General features: G+C 39.4%; 1 protein-coding gene across 4 annotated transcripts in view; it reads left to right on the top strand.

Moving 5' to 3' along the window:
- Positions 1–17,695, top strand: part of kidins220a (kinase D-interacting substrate 220a) — a 57,181-nt gene extending 39,486 nt beyond the window's left edge. Inside the window, exons 25-33 of one of the 4 annotated variants that reach the window (XM_036209982.1) lie at positions 3,120–3,331; positions 3,488–3,601; positions 5,571–5,630; positions 8,860–8,892; positions 11,066–11,182; positions 11,254–11,352; positions 13,510–13,722; positions 14,934–15,155; positions 16,629–17,695. In XM_036209982.1, coding sequence (XP_036065875.1) covers positions 3,120–3,331; positions 3,488–3,601; positions 5,571–5,630; positions 8,860–8,892; positions 11,066–11,182; positions 11,254–11,352; positions 13,510–13,722; positions 14,934–15,155; positions 16,629–17,393 — 1,835 coding nt within the window. In that variant the 3' untranslated portion in view covers positions 17,394–17,695. The remainder of the gene's footprint in view (positions 1–3,119; positions 3,332–3,487; positions 3,602–5,570; positions 5,631–8,859; positions 8,893–11,065; positions 11,183–11,253; positions 11,353–13,509; positions 13,723–14,933; positions 15,156–16,628) is intronic. The other 3 variants (XM_036209983.1, XM_024299292.2, XM_024299627.2) reach the window with 3 other exon arrangements.
- The last annotated feature ends 799 nt before the right edge of the window (positions 17,696–18,494 follow it).

The following is an 18,494-nucleotide window of genomic DNA, read 5'->3' as shown; positions in this document are numbered from 1 at the left end:
AATAACCAGAAAAGGAAAATGTTTTTTTGGTCACAATCTGGTGCGCACCAGATAGTATCCAAATAGCATAGGGTGCTCACCAGATAGTATATGGTGCTCACCAGATACTCTCTGAATACTATCTGGTGAGCTCCATAAACTATCAGGATGCCATCTGGTGCGCACCAGATTGTGACCAAAAAGTATATTTTCTTCTGGTTACTCACCAGACAGCCTCTGGTGCTCACCAGATAGTATCTGGTGAGCACCAGATAGTATCTGGTTCCCACCAATTTCTATCTGGTGCGCACCATATAGTAAACTGAAAAACATTTTTTTTTTTTTTTTTTTGAAAAACATTTTTTTTTCTTTACTTCAATTATTTGTTTGTACTTTGATGTCCCTTTAGGGGCTCCGTAGCTTCCAGAATCTTACAGAGTAACTTTTTCATTTGAATTTGGGGACAGCATCATCCCTGAACAACTGTGCATGACAAAAAAATGCAAAAAAAAAGTTGAGAAGTGTCTTCTTGAATGTGATGCATTGAAACAAGCGCCAGCTCATTTGGCAGCGAAACTTCTCATGCCATTGAAATCACCCTCTGCAGGGACTCTCTGTAACCCACTGCCTGCTTCTCATTTCCAAACAATCAAATGTCGAGCAGGTTTTTACTCTAACACTGTGGACTTGAGGACAATGTTCTCACTCAGCTTTCCTGTAGAGCTGCACCAAATATTCACAGTTTGCGGTTGCCGTGACGTAGAAGTGTATCAGTATGAAACGGCGAGCCAGCTCCGCGTTGTACTTTTGCTAGCGTGCGTCAGCGGCCGTCGAGAGTGTCAATGACGCCTGGTGCGAAGCTGCCGCATCACTGTCGTTGCAGCAAGCACACGCAGGGTCTGTTCCTTTCAGCCCACCTTGAGCGCCACGGAGCCACTGGACTCCGACCAGATGTCCGGTTCGAAACGTGTAAAAGCGTTCACTGGACACCGCGAGAGTTACGCATCCTAGAGCATGTGTTTGTGTGCGTCCTCTAAAGCACGTGGGCGTTTTCACCTCCACTACGGAGGGGAGGGAGCGGAAGGTGACCAATGCTGCTGCCCAGTCATCCCTTCACTCCGTCTGTGAGCAGTTGGAGCTCAGAGCCCGATGTCCCGCAGCCCTGCCAGTGATACCCACCCATGGGCCTGACTCACTTCATAAGGCCCCCATTGTGCTCAGAGGCTGGATCGGGTCTCGCTCGGTGTGTCAATCAGCATCCACTTGTATGCGCGGGAGACATTCTGGTGCCTGCCTTTAACGCTTTCACGAGCCACAAAGAGTCGCTCTATTCTAAACTTTCAGACACATCCAGAGACTATAACAAACTAGTTATATTCCTACTTCTCAAACTCTGAGGCATATCTTTAAACTTTTTCATGTCTCTGGACCATCAGTCTGGTTCATTTTTATTTTTTAATAACCATGTTCTATCTGGGGCCATAAACTAATTTTAGCACCTTCCCCTTGAGTTTATCGGCTGCTTGACTTCATTTTGTTTCTTCTTTGGAGTGTTAAAACTCCCCAAAGACGGTCAAATAAACCAAAATTAACACTACACTGGAAAGAATGTCCTTCGCAAAACAGATTATTAAAAATAGAATACAAAATCAAATCAGACAATAAGGCAAGGCAAGGCAAGTTTATTTGTATAGCACATTTCATGTACAGAGACAATTCAAAGTGCTTAGACTAGTAAAGTTGATCTTGGTAAGATTTTTTCATGTAAGCTGTGATGTCCTTCTCTTTCAAGACACATTTATGGCCAACAGAAGTGCTGGACTGTTTTTTCCAATTTTTTGGTCTTTTTTTTTAAATTATATGTTTTATTTTTATTATTATGTACCTCTTTTTTGCTTACTATGTCTTTGAGCAATGATTTCTTCCAAAACTTAAAAACTCACCAAAATTTGCACACAACTAATACCCAGTGAAAATTTGTTTTGAGCATATAGTGAATGACCCTCCCCCAAAATGAGGACATCACAGCCGGTGAAACTCAAAAAAATGAAAACATGCTTGAAATCTACTAATAAAATCAAAACATGTGTCAGGGATATCCAAAGGACGTTCCAAAATGATTACGGGATGGCCACAAGAGTAGCAGTTTGGTGGTCATTTTGTGGTAAATTTGGCAATTTTCACATTTTCCTGCAAAACATGAAAATAAAACTTTTGATCGAGCGATCTTCACAAAATTTCAAACACAAAGTGAAGTCTACAAACTCAACCAAAGTTTTGTAGACTTTTGACCTTAGTAAGAGGCTGCCATTTTGAATTCTCAAAAAAAAAGAAAAAACTTTTAGGTACATCAACAAATTTAAACTCCTCCTTGAAGGAAAAAAATGGCGTCGAACAGCGTTAGCGTGGTAAGCTTGCAAAAGGGACATTCTTGTGCTGCTCTCACATTGCTTTCCGAAATATTTTAATACTATACTAGTTCAAGATGATCAGAACAATATGATATGCAATATTAACATTTGAGGAATGTGGGCGTGGTTAACAAAAAACCTCTGTTGCTAAGGAAATCCAAAAGTTTACTTTTTCCAATTTTCTTAAATGTTACACAGGCCTGTTCATCACCTGTTGATGACCAGAACATAAAATAGTTGCTAAGGAGCTAAAACAAACAGAAAAGCTGCAATTTTGAAGAAAGTGTCGCGACAGCACAAGTGAAAAATGCTACAAGAACATTTTAAAAACACAAAAAATATGATTTTCATTGGAGTAGATCTTTAAGTTCTTCAGCAGTTCAACATTTATTTCTTGATTAATGAAATTAAGACCAGAATTACACATTTTAAGATCAAGTTTTTAAAATAATACTAAAATTATAAGTCAAAAAATGTGTGTAATTGGAGATATGACCTAAAATAAAATGTTTTTCAAGATCAAATGACTCAATAAGGTTTTCAGTGGTCTCAGCGAATCATTAATTACAAACTAGTAAGTTAGTTTAGTCCCATTTTGAGTTTAAAAAGATATTTAAACTAAAAACTAGAAGAAAAAAAAACTTAATTTTTTGTTTTTGCATTATGTAGTCTCTACATACTCACAATGCTAACTTACTGATAAACACTGGCTTTATTGCTGCCTTATAGATGTCCGTGCAGCAAGGGAGCAGATGCACATGGGCGGAGTGACGTATCCCACGCTGCCCCTGCAGGAAGCAGCGCCCCGCCCCCAGCCGGGGTACGGTCAGCCCTCTACCGCCTGCTCCCCCACCGGCTCCTTCGCCGGCTCTCTGCCCGCCCAACCCCACAGCTCTTACTTCAGCGGGATGACCGGGCCTCAGCACCCCTTCTACAACCGGGTGAGGCAGCACCAGTAAATCAACTGCAGTCCCACTGACCCGTTTTAGTTCAAATATTCCCAATTTTTTTCCTAAATTGTCTTGCATGATCATCCTGTTACATGTGCTTCATTTAGTTTTTTTCCTCCATTTATGTGTTTTCTCATCCCCTTGTAGCCTTATTTCCCCCATCACGTGTATCACCTCCCCCGCCATTTTTCACACCAAGTCCCCCCACCCCCGCGCCCCGTCATTAAACCACCCGGTCAAGCCCAGGACACCAGTGGACTTGTAAGTAAAGACAAAAGAGTGAATCAGAATCACATTTGTTAAAAAAAAACATTTTTTTTCATATTTATCTTATGTATCAAAATGTATCAAATTTGTTTTTATCTTTTAGCCAAATGTTATTATTAATAAGTATTGGGCCCAATTTATAAACAACATTTTTTTTTTCATTACGGCTTTGAATCTCATAAATTTAAGTAAAAAAAAGTGTTAACTATCAAATTATGAAAATAAAGTCGTAAATTAATCAGTTTTTCTTTAGATTTACTTGAATTAAAATCATAAATGTATTACTGTAAATTTACGGGAAAACAGTAATACATTTACGAGAAAAAAAAGACAAATTTATGAGAAAAAAACTCTTACATTTACAAGATTTAAAGTTGTAAATTAACAACAAAAAAATAATGAATTTACAAGATTTAAATTCAAGATGAGAAAAAAGACGTGTAAATTTATGAGAAAAAAACACAAATTTACGTGACAAAATCCTTAAATGTACAAGATTAAAGTAAAATAAACGAAAAAGAAAACTTGAAAATGTACTTGAGAAAATACACACATTTAAGATATTTAAAGTAGTAAACGGGGAAAAAAAAGTTGTACGTTTACAAGATTTTAAGTCAAATAAATAAGAAAAAACGTGAAAATTTACGAGACTTGAAGTCAAATAAACGAGAAAGAAAACTTGTAAATTTATGAAATTTAAAGTAATAAGTTTATGGGATTTAAAGTAATAAATCAACGAGAAAAAGACCCAGTATATTAACAGAAAAAATAGTAAATTTAAGAGATTTAAAGTAATAAATTAATGATGAAAAAAGTTGTAAGTTTACTAGATTTAAAGTCAGTATTTAACAAGAAAAAAAACTCTTAAATTTATGAGAAAATGTCATAAGTTTGCGAGAAAAATAAAACTCTTAAATTTACATGATTGAATGTCATAAATCAACGAGAAAAAAGTCGTAAATTTACGAGTAAAAAGTCCTAGCTGTGAAGTCGTAATTTTATTACTTCAAATCTCGGAAAAATACTAGAAAAAAGTCATAAGTTTACAAGTAAAAAAGTCGTACATTTGTTGGAAAAAAAGTCATACATTTATGAGAAAAATGGTGAATTTACGAGATTAAAAGTTGTACATTTACAACTTTTATTATCATAGTATCACTTTTTTTACTTGTATTTTGGAGGCCCTAATACTCCATCATATATTACTGTCAATGTTTATCAATTAAAAAAAAAAATAGAAATCTGTTTAAGTTTCAAAGAAAACTTTTTTTATTTATTTAAAGAAAATTTCAAATAAAGCATACTATAAGTCAGAGAAAATGGCAGTCACAAAAGCAATACAGCATAATTATTTCATCCTTATTTAAATATTTATACATTTAATCACTTTTTACATTTTGTAAGTTTTGTTTCTTGCTTTTTTGCTTTATGCTTTTTAACTTTTGCGGTTTCCTGCGGCATTTTGTAGTAAAATTGATCAAAAGTGAGCATCAGATTCTTATTGAAAACAACTGTCGCTGACTAGAAATGATATTGATGAGAAATATAAAGAAAAGCAAAGCACAGCTGGAATCGAAATTATTCTAGATTTTGATGGTCAGAGTTGGTGAAGGAGCTTTTTTTTTTAATATAAAAAAGGACAAATGTGGTTAAAGAAAGTCACTGTGGGGGGTTTTGGTCTTCTGTCGGGCCCATTGTGTTGACCTTCTGCATGAACCAACCACTAAAGTCAAAACCTCATTTCCTTTTGATCATTTCCTCCTGTCTTACTTCATTTTCTTCCTATTTTCTGCTCAGTTCAGATACATTCACCTTCTGTTCTTTTTTTTCATGCCACGGTGCTGCTCCTAAACCTGCATTTTCTGCTGTTAAGAAACCGCATAGAAATGAAGAAGTTCAGCTCAGGGTTTATCTCGCACTTCCTTCTCATGCATTCTTTGTTTCCACTCTGCACCCGTGTCAGGATGTTATTGCAGAGGATGCCAGAGAAGGCCTCCCCTCAAGCCCTTCAGACCCCATTGTGGTAACCTCACTAACATTAGTAGACTTAGTGCCACGCGTTCTGCTCCATCACGTCTACAGAAAAACCAGCTCTCAACTATCTGCCTGATGATCTGCGCCTGCGAACCGGCAACTTCTCTTATGTCGCATGCCTTGTGTGTTTGCCAGGCTCTATCTTTTGAAGACATTCATCTGCATTGGTTATCTCTGTGAACAGAAAACTTCACGTCTATATGTGTCTTTAGGTGAAGACCAGGCTTTGGCTTTAGAGAAACGTTCTGTTTGTTTGTCGGAGCATCATGAATTATTGGCGTAAATCTAGATGAAGATATAGAAGGAGCGGATTGAATCTGCTGCTTTTAGCTCAAATTTGTGTAAAATAAAAAAAAAAGATGCTGTGCTGCAGGAGTCCTGCAAACCTATGTTTTTTTGGCTGCAACCAAAACTTGAAAGCATTGGTGGTTGTCCTCTGCTGCACCGTCAGCATATGATTCTCGACAGCTTGCATGCCGTGTGACTCTGCGCTCCTAATAACCAGCATTACCGCACACCAATGTAAAATCATAAACTTTTTTCACAGTAATGAAAAAGAACATTTGATTTCCTGTTGAGTTTGTACATTTGCCATCTGATAAAGATGATTCAAACAGTAAGAAACAAAAACAGAGAATAACTTTTTTCAAAAGTTAATATGTGATCCCCTAAAAATCAGGATGTTTGCAAAAAATGGAAAAAAATCTGTACATAACCCACAGGAAATATTACTATTTGGACAGCCAGTCGAGTGAGAATGTTCACTAACATTTTTATTCTATGGGCGCACTGTGAGCGACAGATCATAGAGTTCACAGGAGTTTGGGGTGGTTGAAAAAAAAAAAAGAATTATCTGTGCGACTTGCCTGCATCTCACCTACTTCACCCTTACCCAGGATTTAGACGGGTCCGTCTGTGCTGCATCTCCGTTGTGTTGTGAGTCCATCTCACGACCGTCAGTTAGCTGACATTGTCCCTGTTGAGTCTCCGGTCCATCTTCCTCCTGCTTGGCTGTCGGAGGAGTGATTTGTCCTGTCCCCGCCATGTCGAGTCAATGTACTTCCAAAATTAAACTTTTTATCGACCACGGCGAAATTGGACTCCGATGTATATCAGAGTGGTTAGAGTGGTTAGAGTTATTGATTAGACTCGTTACCATAAATACAACATAACATTTTGTAAAGTTCTATTTTGAAAACACAACATACTTTTTTTTTTTAATTTAATTTTTATTAGTTTTACCTTTTTACAAAGTACAATAAATCAACAAAAACAAACAAACATAGATTAAGGGTGTGTCTTCTATATCTTATAAGAAATGTGATGAAAAGTTTTCCTTGGAGACCCAACAACTGATGTTTTATTTTGAAACTCTGACCTATTTCCTGTTTCTCCTGACTTTTTGGCACTATATTGACACGTCAATTGATGGGAACTAGAATTCCTTCTTAATGCTTGTGTTTCAGAGGGACGGATGTCAGTCGCAGACATGAGCTATGTCCAAAAGATTTTCAACATTTCAAACAGAATCTAAAGTGTCGAGAATAAATATTCATAATTTCCAAATAAAAGTATTTAATATTTGCTTGCAGAAATATATTTGTGTTGGCAAACTTTTTTTTTTTTTTTTCTTTCAAAAAATAATTTCTCACTACTTTGGGGAATGTGGACCACAATGCATTGTGTTTGAACTAAAAAAACTTGTTTAAATCAACTTTTTCATCATCAGAACACAATGGAGTCAGAAATAGATGTCGTAAAAACTTCGTATTGATTCGATTTTAACTTCTTGAAATCAGTGATGTCATACTCGCCGTTACAAAAAAAGTAGTAAGTATGGTGTTTGAATTACTTTTAAAATCCATGAAACTAGGTAGTCCTACACTATGTAGTTTTTTAGTAGATAAGGCGGGAATTCGGACTTGGCCATGACAGACTTTATGGAAGTATTCTGATTGATTAACCATTTCAACAGTTCCAACGATTATGTTCTTTTACTGTGATTTTTTTAATTGTTAACATGATCAATGTCATTCCAGTAGATTTTGAAGGAGAAAAGCGGCGCTTTTCTCCTTCAAAATCTACTGGAATGATATTGATCGTGCTAACGGTTGCAATGTTTTAGTACGTTAAAGATTTTATGTTTAAATGGTAATAAATGTTGTATTTCAGTGGCTCATGACATCAAATTTTCTCTTTTTAACTTCAAAAGTTCAGATTGAAGTTCAGTAAAAGAGCTTCACATTTCCAGAGAGAGCAGCTGCCATTAAAACAGTTGGATGATAACACTGGTCGGGAGATTTCTCCTCCACAAAGCCACTTATCAGGACACAGCCAGCAAGCTTTGAGAGGAGCTGTTTGAAAGATTCAAATATACATCCCCGTGTTATGTTCGCTTCCATTTATTTCTTATCTGTCTGGGGTTTTTTGCCTTTAATTTTTTCTAATCCCATCTTTCACACCTTCATCAGTTTTTAGGAAAAAAAATATTTTCCTGGTATCATTTTTTTTTCTCTTTAAGACACTTTTTTTCACATTTTCTTTTAATCTTCTTTCAGGTTGATGTGTAATCTGGCTGTAGTGCTCATGTCAGTTTGTTGTTGCGCGTACGTGTCTCCGCGCTGCTCTTTGGATATGCAAGCAGACAAAGACGGGTGTAATTGCAAAGCTGATGTAAGTGCGAGAATGGATTCCTCTGGCTGCCAGGATTATCATCAGAGCAAATGTTGGGGCTGACAACACACACACACACACTCACACACACACACACACGGAGTGTACTGACAACGCGCTGGTGGAGCTTATCTCCATACCAAGACGCTTCCTCCCTCACAGAGCTCTGTTTCCTCTTCCCCATCCTTCTGCCCAGCCCTGAGCTCAACCCAGCTGTAATTACAGTCTTATCAAACATGCACACTGGGACGATTCTCACACACATTCGTGCTTTCACTCCGAAAAGACGTGCTCGCCGTCTAAATCAAGGAGCCGTCCCCAAATCCAAACGTATGCTTGTTTTTTTCTACAACTTATGCAAAAACAAAACTTCTCGTCTGATAATTTAGTCTATTTTTCTAGGCGGATGCTGCTGTGAAGAAGGTGGCTCGTACCTCCCGCTGTGTCTGTCCACGTCCTAAACATGTTTTTTTTACTCTACTCAGTGCCGTCATGTTATCTGTGGTTTTGACTCTGTTTACCACTTTCTGTCTCCTTTTATCAAGCATTTAAAGTCGCTGCCTTTCAAAATAAAACAGGTACAATTTTGGGTTTTGTAGCTTCCTCCTTCTCAACCAGACTTTTTTCTTTCCATCATCCACAGATCTCCACCGCTTCTTTTAAGACCCACTCCGATGAAAATATTGTTTTTGGTGTTTCTAACATGTTCTTGTGGCGTTTTTCTGGTGATGAAGGACATATTTGAAGAAAATGAAGATGAAATTCCATTTATGCTCATTTCTTGATTTAAATAGTTGTGAGTCAGGACCTGACAAAAAAAAGCTGTTTGAAAAAGATCGTATTTATGACGTTTAAAACACATACTGGACGGGCCACTCCATTCTCAAGATATGAGGCATGTGTACAAGATGGACTCGAACGTACATGGTGTTCAAACTGGACAGGCAGGGAGGGGCTTCCTGCAAATCTCACTCCAGGCTTTTTCCTTTGACAGCTCTAATCCAATGAATGAAAGATTTGGTGACAAATAATTCTGGCCAGACACCAACTCTAATTATTAATTTATCTTTTGTGATCTATTTTCAAACGGTTAGTTTGCCTGTGAATAAAAAATATCAATACCAAATCTGATTCCCTGGTTGGTCAAAGTTCGACCAGTTTAACTTGGCACAATGGCCTCAATGGCCACACTTTTTATACTAGGGCCCAAAAATGATCGTAGAAACTTGCATAGCTAAACGTGATCGCGAGAGCTCAAAATATGCATTTACGAGCGTTTACATAGACTTCTCAGTGAAAGTGGCCACTTGAACGCACATCGACATATGTGAACGTAGCTCGATGTATCCAGTTGTAGACGACTAGACCCATGTACGTCTTTGTTTTCCTCATCTGAGCTGGCATCAGTATTGTAGACATTTTGGGGTGTGGGGCACTGTAAGCTAGCCAGACTGCACAAAAACAGAAAGTTATCAGCAATGGAGACGAGAGGATCTGGTTGCAGACAAGATGGCGGCTGAAAATCATAAGCCGGAAATGGAAACTGCCAAACATCTTTTGCCGAAAGCAGAAATTCCACAAGATTTCAGAGTCATAGCCACTTTAATTAAAAAAAACTTTTTTAGTGTTCAAAATGTGTCAAAAGAGGGTAAACACTTCATTAAATGATATTAGCAAAAGTGTTCAGATTTGTAAAACTGTTGGAGTTTTTGCTCCAGACCAGTATTTGTGTTTGATTGCAGTTGACTTCAACGCTTTACACGAACAATGTGAGACGGCTTATTCTGTTGTGGAGAAAACTTCACACAGAAAAATAAAACTTTATATCAGTAATGTGTTGCATGCTTAAAACACAAAAAAGCAACAACAAAAAAAATAATAATTGTTAGGGTCGCCATTTATATTAGTCTTTTTTTTTAACCAAAGTGTGTGGGGGTGGATTGATGTTCTGGTTTGGGACTTCCTTCTGGTTAAAGATTTTCAGCTGCCATCTTGTCTGCCACTAGATCCCCCTCAATGGGGAGGTGAAGGCATACCACACCGCCCATAACTCAGACACTATGTCCTAGAAAATGACAGATTTTTTTTATTTTTGCTAAAACGCTTTTAAAATAGTTTAAAAGATGGTCGGAGTGGGTCTTTAACTCTCCTCCTCTAAAGCATGCTGTGTGAATAGACATAGAAACGTCTAGATCCATCGCTAGTTTCACTTCCTTTTAGGTTCCATTGGTCATCTGCACCGCTACAGAGAGTTGGCACGCGCCGCTTGTCGCCTGAGCTGCCTTTCTTTGTCGAGCAAACATTCGCGATCCATCTGGGCGCCACTTTTTTTCTCCCCCTGGAAAGCAGAAACAAAGCCGGGCAGCTTAGTACGAAGCCTGGTCTTAATCGTGGTAGTAGCAGGGTGGAGCCGGAGGGGAAGGAGAGTGATGGAAGGGAGAGCAGGAGGGCAGCAGAGGGAGGGGGTTTGTACTCCTCATGCCAACATGAAGCTTTGAGCATCAACTGGTTTAATCAAAAATAACAGTTCATCCCTCAAATTCTAATCATTTATGCTCTAATAAGGAAGCGTTAACAGCCGGTTTGTTTCATTTTAGACGCTAAACGAGTAGCTGCTGGAGTGTCTTTAGTCTGCATGCCCTTTAACAAGACTTGTTGCTCGATTTGCACTCATCTGTGTTTTTTAAGTTAGTTTCTCTGAGACACTTTTCTCAAATCCACACCTCAACCGTCTGCTCTCCACGTCTGCAGGTGGGTCCAGCCGTGATCCTCAGCTCTCTGAGCACGGAGGCGGTGTGCGAGCGCCTCAAACAGACGGATGGGATTGACCCCAACATGCTGCCTCAGTACACAGCCACCATCAAAAAGGTGAACTTTCTAAACTTTCGTAACACTTTGGAGTTATTCTCATTAAAAGTTTGGATTCTTTTCCATCCCAGGCTAATATAAACGGGCGAGTGCTCCTTCACTGTAACCTGGATGAGCTGAAGAAAGAGATGGAGATGAACTTTGGGGACTGGCAGCTCTTCAGGGGAATGGTGAGACTCCTTCAGTCATCAGGAACCATGTTTAACCCTTTAACACCAGAGCTGTAGCTCCGGTGTTGACCAGTGACTGCATGTGAAAACTGAGTTGAGTAATTTTGTTAATTTGTCAGGTTTTAGTAAAGAAGGCAAAAGACACAAACTTAGTTGAAAGATGGAACAAAGCATGGACTGGTATCAACAAAATAAAATAACATTCTCAAAAAGACAATATTCCATTGCTGCTGATTTACGGGGGAGAGCGAAACACTTGCACATGACGGTCTTATGCCTTTTTTATAATTATTTTTTCTTTTATTATGACAGAGTCAAATAATGATAGCCATGAAAATTGTTTTTGAAAGTGGTGAATCTTTTTGTTTTCCCCCTCATTTATCAGATTTATTTCAAGAATACAAATGAAACAAAATAACTTGAATGACGTAATAAGACTAGTCTCTGGAGTGGTGTCAATCATAAAAAAAGCAATTTTCTCTGCTGCAAATCCTAATTTTGTTTCATAATAATTTTTCTGTTGTGCAGTTTATTAAAGTTATAAACTGGCCAATCAGATGCCTCAATAAAAGTATGTGGTTCCCTCCCCGCCTTGTGTGGAATGTTCCAAACATTTCACAGACTTCGTGTGGCCCGCTTTCAAGTCATAGGGGTGCGGACTTCCTGTCAGTTTAGACCGACTTGTACCAATAACTGCTTACAGACGACGCTTCACTCCAACATGGCGGCGTCTGTATCGCAGAAAAAAAAGCGACTAAATTTCCTCCATCAATAAGTGATTTTCTATGGGTGATGTCACACTCACTCGGTCCAGTTCTCATATACAGTCAACGGTGTTGACGTTCTTTGAATTACAGTAACTTTTCAGTCATTTATACAATTTATTTATTTCCAATGGATTTCGAAAGCTGAGAAAAGCACCTTTGCTCTGAAATGCAACAATGTTTTTGGTTTGTTTTGGTTTTATCTTTTTACTAAGTTTTTGTTTTTCTGTCAAGTCTGTTTACCTATTGTTTTTGTTTCCTTTTTTCTACTTTTTTTCTTAATATTTGCTTCTACGTTTTATGAATTTGCTGTTGTGTTTTTCTATTGACAGCTCCATCTGTTGTTTCTGTTTCTGCTGTTGTCTGACTTATTTGATCATTTTAGTCTTTATCCTTTAGGGATTAAAGATGGAAATTAGCCTAAAAGGCTATAATCTTATATATTTGCATATTTAAATGTTTTATCAATATATGATGTCCCTGTCTTAAATAAACAATCAATCAACAAGTCACAATAGTAAAGTGTTCATGGAAAAAAAAATTCTCTGCGTCAGAATCCATTTGAATTACTCTAACTGCGTAAATGTTATGGAATCCTTGGCGACGTGTTATTCCATGTCGCCGGTGACGGCTCCAGTGTTAAGGGTTAAACTCAGAAAAAGGATTTCAAAAAGCCAAGTTTTATTTGAAAGTCTTTAGGGAAGATGACTTCCTTTATTTTTCTTTTTTACCTTCTATAGTTGCTTGGCTCATTTTAGATCTTTTTTGTAAATCTTTTTTAAGACTTTTATTTTAAAGGTTGCTCTAAATCTCTTTTAAGAGGTTCTGCTTTTCTAAAACCAGGTTTCTAACAGCCTTTCTCCCCCTATAGTTTACTAAAGAAAAAAAATATTTATAATACGACTTGTTTTTCCTGCTTTTAGGTTTCGCTGGAAATCTCAAATCCACATTAGCACTAGTAAGTCAGCCAGGAGTCCAGACGGCTGAGCCGGGCCTGAAATCACAAACACATGTCCGCCTGTGCTCCCGGTACCGAAGCAGGGAGCGCAGTGGTCATGTTTTGCAGGAGCTTGAACGTAGCAGCTGTAAAGTACGGCGGCCTTACAGCTCCCTGTAAAAACGCGGCGCGGCGTTGCTGGGATGTTGCAAAAGCGCAGCCATCTGGTTCAAGATGGCCGCCTGATATCTGGATGAAGGGAGGTTATTGTTGGCGAGGAGAGGACAGCTGAGCGGTTGTACTTAAGAAACAGCTTTTCTCACAAGCACATGCTTTTACTGTTGCTGCTAAACTCGCTTGTTTGGCTGGTCACATGTTCTGAGGAAAAGAAAACAATGACCACTACAGTGTCCTCAGTCCACCTCTGACCACAGAAAATCTCTCCATATTTTAAAGGTGATGGAGCAGCGCTACGCTGAAAGCCAGGCTGCGATCCAAGACGAGTCTCGGGCTGCTAGTGAGCAAGGCAGCAGCGTGCTCCACGGGGAGGCCGGCAGACGCGCCGGGGGTCCCCAGCGTGAAACCTTCAGCCTCAACCTCAGCTTTGAGGAGCTCAGCGGCGCCGGAGTGGAGGAGCCGGCGAGGCGCAGCAACAACTCCCACTGGCCGGTCAGTCCGTCCGTCTGTAAACCGCCACGCCACATTTCAGGTGTTTGACCCTCCGACCGCTTCAAGTGAGAAAAGAGCGCAACGATCAGACTTAAAAAGTACCAAAACAGACGGCAAAAAAAAGGTGTCAAAAGGCCCCCTGTCTGCTATTTTCAAATCTGAGACACGAGCAAACAGTCACACTCTGACAGCTGGCTCCGCTGCTATTTTAAATGCTCTCACTTTCCGAATTGTTTCAAATTGAATCCCAGCGCTGAAAACACAGAACAGCTTTCATCGCAGCTCCATCTGCGCTCGTGTTCCAGCAACTTTTCCTCGTCCTCACACCGCAGGTTCTGATGGCTGTGGAGTCATTTATAGCTCAAACCGTCAAAGAGCCGCTCCGATCATCTTCTGATCTGTGTTCTGAGCCTTCCCAGTCATCCTTGCATCATGATGTCGTCATTTTTAGCCCAAATTTAAAACCTGTGTCTTTTTCTAGAATGTAGTTGCTGCAATAGTTCATTTGAAATTTGCTTCGGAGTTGTGGACAGCACTAGAGCGAGCCCGTTACTCTTCCCGTCACCTATATGTTTACACATTTTCCCGCTAACTTACAGCCTCTCACATCTACAAAAAAATCACAAGCAATATTGGATGACGTACATGGATCTAGTTGACTACGAGTGGATGCATCAGAAGGGGGCGGAGCAAAGAGCTTGTATTTTCTACATCATTAATCTTTATCAAACTGTTTTTTTTCGTCTGCTTCTGATTTACAGCGATATGAATAAAGAAATACTCAGAAATGCAATTTTAAGCTTAATTTTCTGTATTTATATCCTTTATCAACAATCCGGCTGGACATTTCTGCTTTTCCTTGACAATTTTATGCAGCAGTAGTACACTAGCGAGACACGGAGCTATCATAATCGGACAAGGGGGATTGGGGGCGGAGCTACTCAATTCCACTCCAAAAGCCACGCCCACCCAGAAGAGATTTTGAAAACAGAGGCTTCAGATCAATATGAAAAATGTATTTTTAAGACATTTAGGTTGTGGTATTTTGGTTAAAAACTTCATAATCATAATTAAAACACCACAAGGAACATTAAAAAAGTCATAGGGGGACTTTACTGTAAATGTTTTCTCTGGAAATGTTTTTCGGATCTGAGATGTTGTTCTTTCCTCTCTCTTTTCCATATCAACTCAACTTTTTGTCATCTTGTCAGGTGGCAAATCACCGCACTTCAAGCATGTCCAGCCTCAACTCCCAGGAATCCTCCAATGACATCTGCAAGCTGACAGACAAGCAGCAGGCTGAGTACCGGGACGCCTACAGGGAGTACATCGCTCAGATGGCCCAGCTGGAGATGTCCGGCAGCGGGGGGGAGAGGCCCGTGCAGCCCCACCCGGGGCAGTTTCTGCAGGCTGGCAGCTCCGAGGACAAAGGGGTGGGTGGAAAGTTTTCAGATCACTTCTGATGGTATATTTTTTCTCTCTTGAAACAGTGGCGTGTCATAAATGTTCTGCCCACAGAGCTGCAGCAGCTCGCTTTTAGTTCCTCTATCAGAAGCTACTCAGAAAGCCCGGAAGTGGTGTGGTTACTGGCACTGAGAAATAAAAAAATAAAAAAAGGTATTGGTGGCTCGACTTAAAAAAAGGACGTACCCACTGCAGATGACAGAAAAATTACTTTTAGTGAGCACAAAATCTGGATTTGAGGTGAAAATATAATTTTTTACCTTTTTACAGCTAAAACTGCAACATTGCTAGCTAGCAACTAAACTTAAATTTGACTTTACATCAAAAACTGTGAGGTCAGTGGATCTAAAAAGCTTTTTACACGCACAATTTTTTATATATAAAAAAACACTTTCTAAATACACATTTTAACCCTTAAACACAAGAGATGTCACCAACTGAATAACACCTTTAACCTACCGTAACTCTTAGATTGTTGACGCGATCAATCAGCTGAAAAGAGGCTTTACTTTCATTAAGTTCACAAGGTTTTCTTTTTTCTGGAGTTAATTGCGTGAACGGTTGAAGAGTTACAGAAGTTGACAGAATGTAAACGTTCGAGCTTCAGAATTCCTCTGAATTGTTATCATTAGCGATGTTGCTAGAATTTGCTCCTCTTGGTTATCAACGATAATACAAGGAAGAAAAACCTCAAAATAGAAGTTTTTATAAAACAATAAGGTCTAGTAGAATACACAAATATAGAATTCTACTTCAGATTTTTGCTCAAAAGTGTTTTTGAGGCTTCATTTTAACAAAGAATTGGGACATTTAGTGGATGATTAAAGGAACAACAGCTTTTTGGAGCTCCATTTTTTTTTTTAATTTTGATTTGTTAAACAGGAAAAGACCAAACTATAATCTGTGCTTTTAAAACTGTTTTTCTCCAGGACCTAAAACCCTAAAACACAAAACACGACCAGACAGAGAAACAAATGATTGGTGAAAGTCTAGTAAAAGAAATGTGGTCAATATATTCATTATAAACAAAAAGCAACACAAGGTTTATTTAAAGAAAACTTTATTTTAAAACTATATTTAGGATTTTCAGTTTTGGCTGCAGCGGATCAACATAGAAACATTTTTTTTTTGTTTTTTGTGGATGATGCCAAATGATTGGATAATCAACCCTTTAAAAAAGAAAAAGAACATCTGTAAAATTATTATTATTTGCAACCTGAATCCTAGAAACTGAAATACTAAACATGGATATATGATGGATATATATTTTTTATATAAAGTTCTAAAAACTGTTCGAATGGAAGCTTTTATCCCTGTTAGGACTGAAGCTCAGAGGTCAGCTTTTATTTTGAAATCCATCCTTCAGAACATCTCCTTCAGCTTCTCTCTTCCTGATTTCTCCTTGTTTCTCTTCCTCATCACAAAATCCTCTTCCTCCTCAGGTGAAGGAAGGAAGTGACCAAGACGCCCGCAAGTCTTTCAGCAAGAGGGCCTCCAAGAGCCTGGACATCCCCGACGCAGATGCTCAGCTTCTGGACCCCATCAGAGAAGAAGACGAGAAGCTCGACAACAGCCTGTACTTCAAGAAGAAAGGAGCCGGGTCGCTCTACCACGAGCTGCCCAACGAAGAGGACTCGGGCTCGGAGGAAGCGGACAACACCACGCCTCTGCTGCCGAAAGCCTGCGCCCCTCAACCCGCCGGGCTGCTGACCAAACCGGGCTTCCTCGCAGAGATCCTCCTGGACAAGAAGGACTCGTCGGATTCAGGCATGCGCTCCAGCGACAGCTCCTCGGACCCCTCCTTCGAGGAGGCCATGGACGACTCCGCCAAAGAGGGAGAAGCTCCCAAAGCCAGCCTGATGGAGCTGGAGCTGGAGGGTCTGGTGAAGAAGCGAGGCCTCCTTCCCAGCAGCCTGAGCGGCCTTCAGGAAGCCGCCGTGGCCCGCATGTCCATCTGCTCCGACGCGCCATCCGAAGCCAGCCTGATGGCCAGCAGCCCGGACGAGGGCTGGGTCGCCAACCTCAACCACACCTCCATCGACGCCACCCTCAACAACAACACCAACAACAGCCGTCAGCAGCAGGAGGTCGGCACCGAGTCCTCCACCGGCATCATCATCATCCCCGGCAGCACGGCCGCCACCGTCCACCACAACCAGAACCTGTGCTCCATCAACCTGGGGGACGAGCGGGAGAGCGTCCTCTAGGTTGTCCCGCAACGGAGATCTGAGGCGTGAAAATCCCTCCACGTTTTGTGAAAGAAAGCCAGACAAAGCTTTTGTGTTTTGACAGTTTGGTGTCTGTTGTGTTTGTGGTAGAGCGTTACATTTCCAAAGTAAAATGTGTTTGTAGGCCGTAAAAATGAAAGCCTTGCAGTGTTACTGAGACATTTCAATCGTGACGTAGATTGTGTATTTTCATTGTGTCGTCTTTGCATGCTGGAAATAAACTCTTTAAAATGTGTTTGGATGTTTTCCACATTAAATCCTAAAAAACTTCAAAAACTAAACAGTTTTTCTGTGTAATTTAATGCAATTTCAGGGTTAAAATGACTGAAAAAAATACCACTGCAGGACTCTTTTTGTCCAACAGATGGCGCACTTTCTATACAAACCTGCTGCAGAGTGGCGTGCACGAGGTCTGCCAGAATAACAACTTTAAAGAATGATGTACAGGAATGTCATCAATATTTTCTGAACATTTTAAGCGTTTTAGTTTTTAACAAAATGTGATTCAATCAAAATTAAACATTTTTGCATTTTTAATAAAGGCTTTCCATCAATTATTCTTACTCACATAGTAAACTTTAGGAGATTTGAAAGGTTATAGATGATCTGGCAGATTCAAAAAAATAGCATTTCCGGTTTAATTAGGTCAGACTACCACAATAAAAGCCTGTTACATTTTCTTGAATAGCATCCCCCCCAGATCTGGATGCAAATTTGAATAAAAAAGCAGAAAAAAAATCAAGTTGCATTTTGATTTATTTTTATATTAAAAAAAAGGTACAATTTACATTACTTTTATAAAAAGTTTCAGCATAATTAAGTACAACAATACACTTCTGCAGAAGTTTCAAATTTCTGCAACTATACAACTCCCGGTGAGAGTTCACAAGATTTTTTTTTAAATGTTTTTTTTTTCTTTTTGTCCTTAAACATTGTCCAGTCCTTCATGTGTCAACATTTCTGACGAGACAAGACTAAACTTTAAACATTTTTTTCTTTTAAACAGTAACTAACCAAACTGCCTGTTTCTGTACAAGTTCCCACCTCCGCAGAAAAAGCGAAGAGATCAACAAGGAGGGA

Source organism: Oryzias melastigma, linkage group LG22, assembly GCF_002922805.2.
Source record: "Oryzias melastigma strain HK-1 linkage group LG22, ASM292280v2, whole genome shotgun sequence".
Taxonomy (NCBI): Eukaryota; Metazoa; Chordata; class Actinopteri; order Beloniformes; family Adrianichthyidae; genus Oryzias; species Oryzias melastigma.
This window is presented reverse-complemented; position numbering and strand designations above follow the sequence as displayed.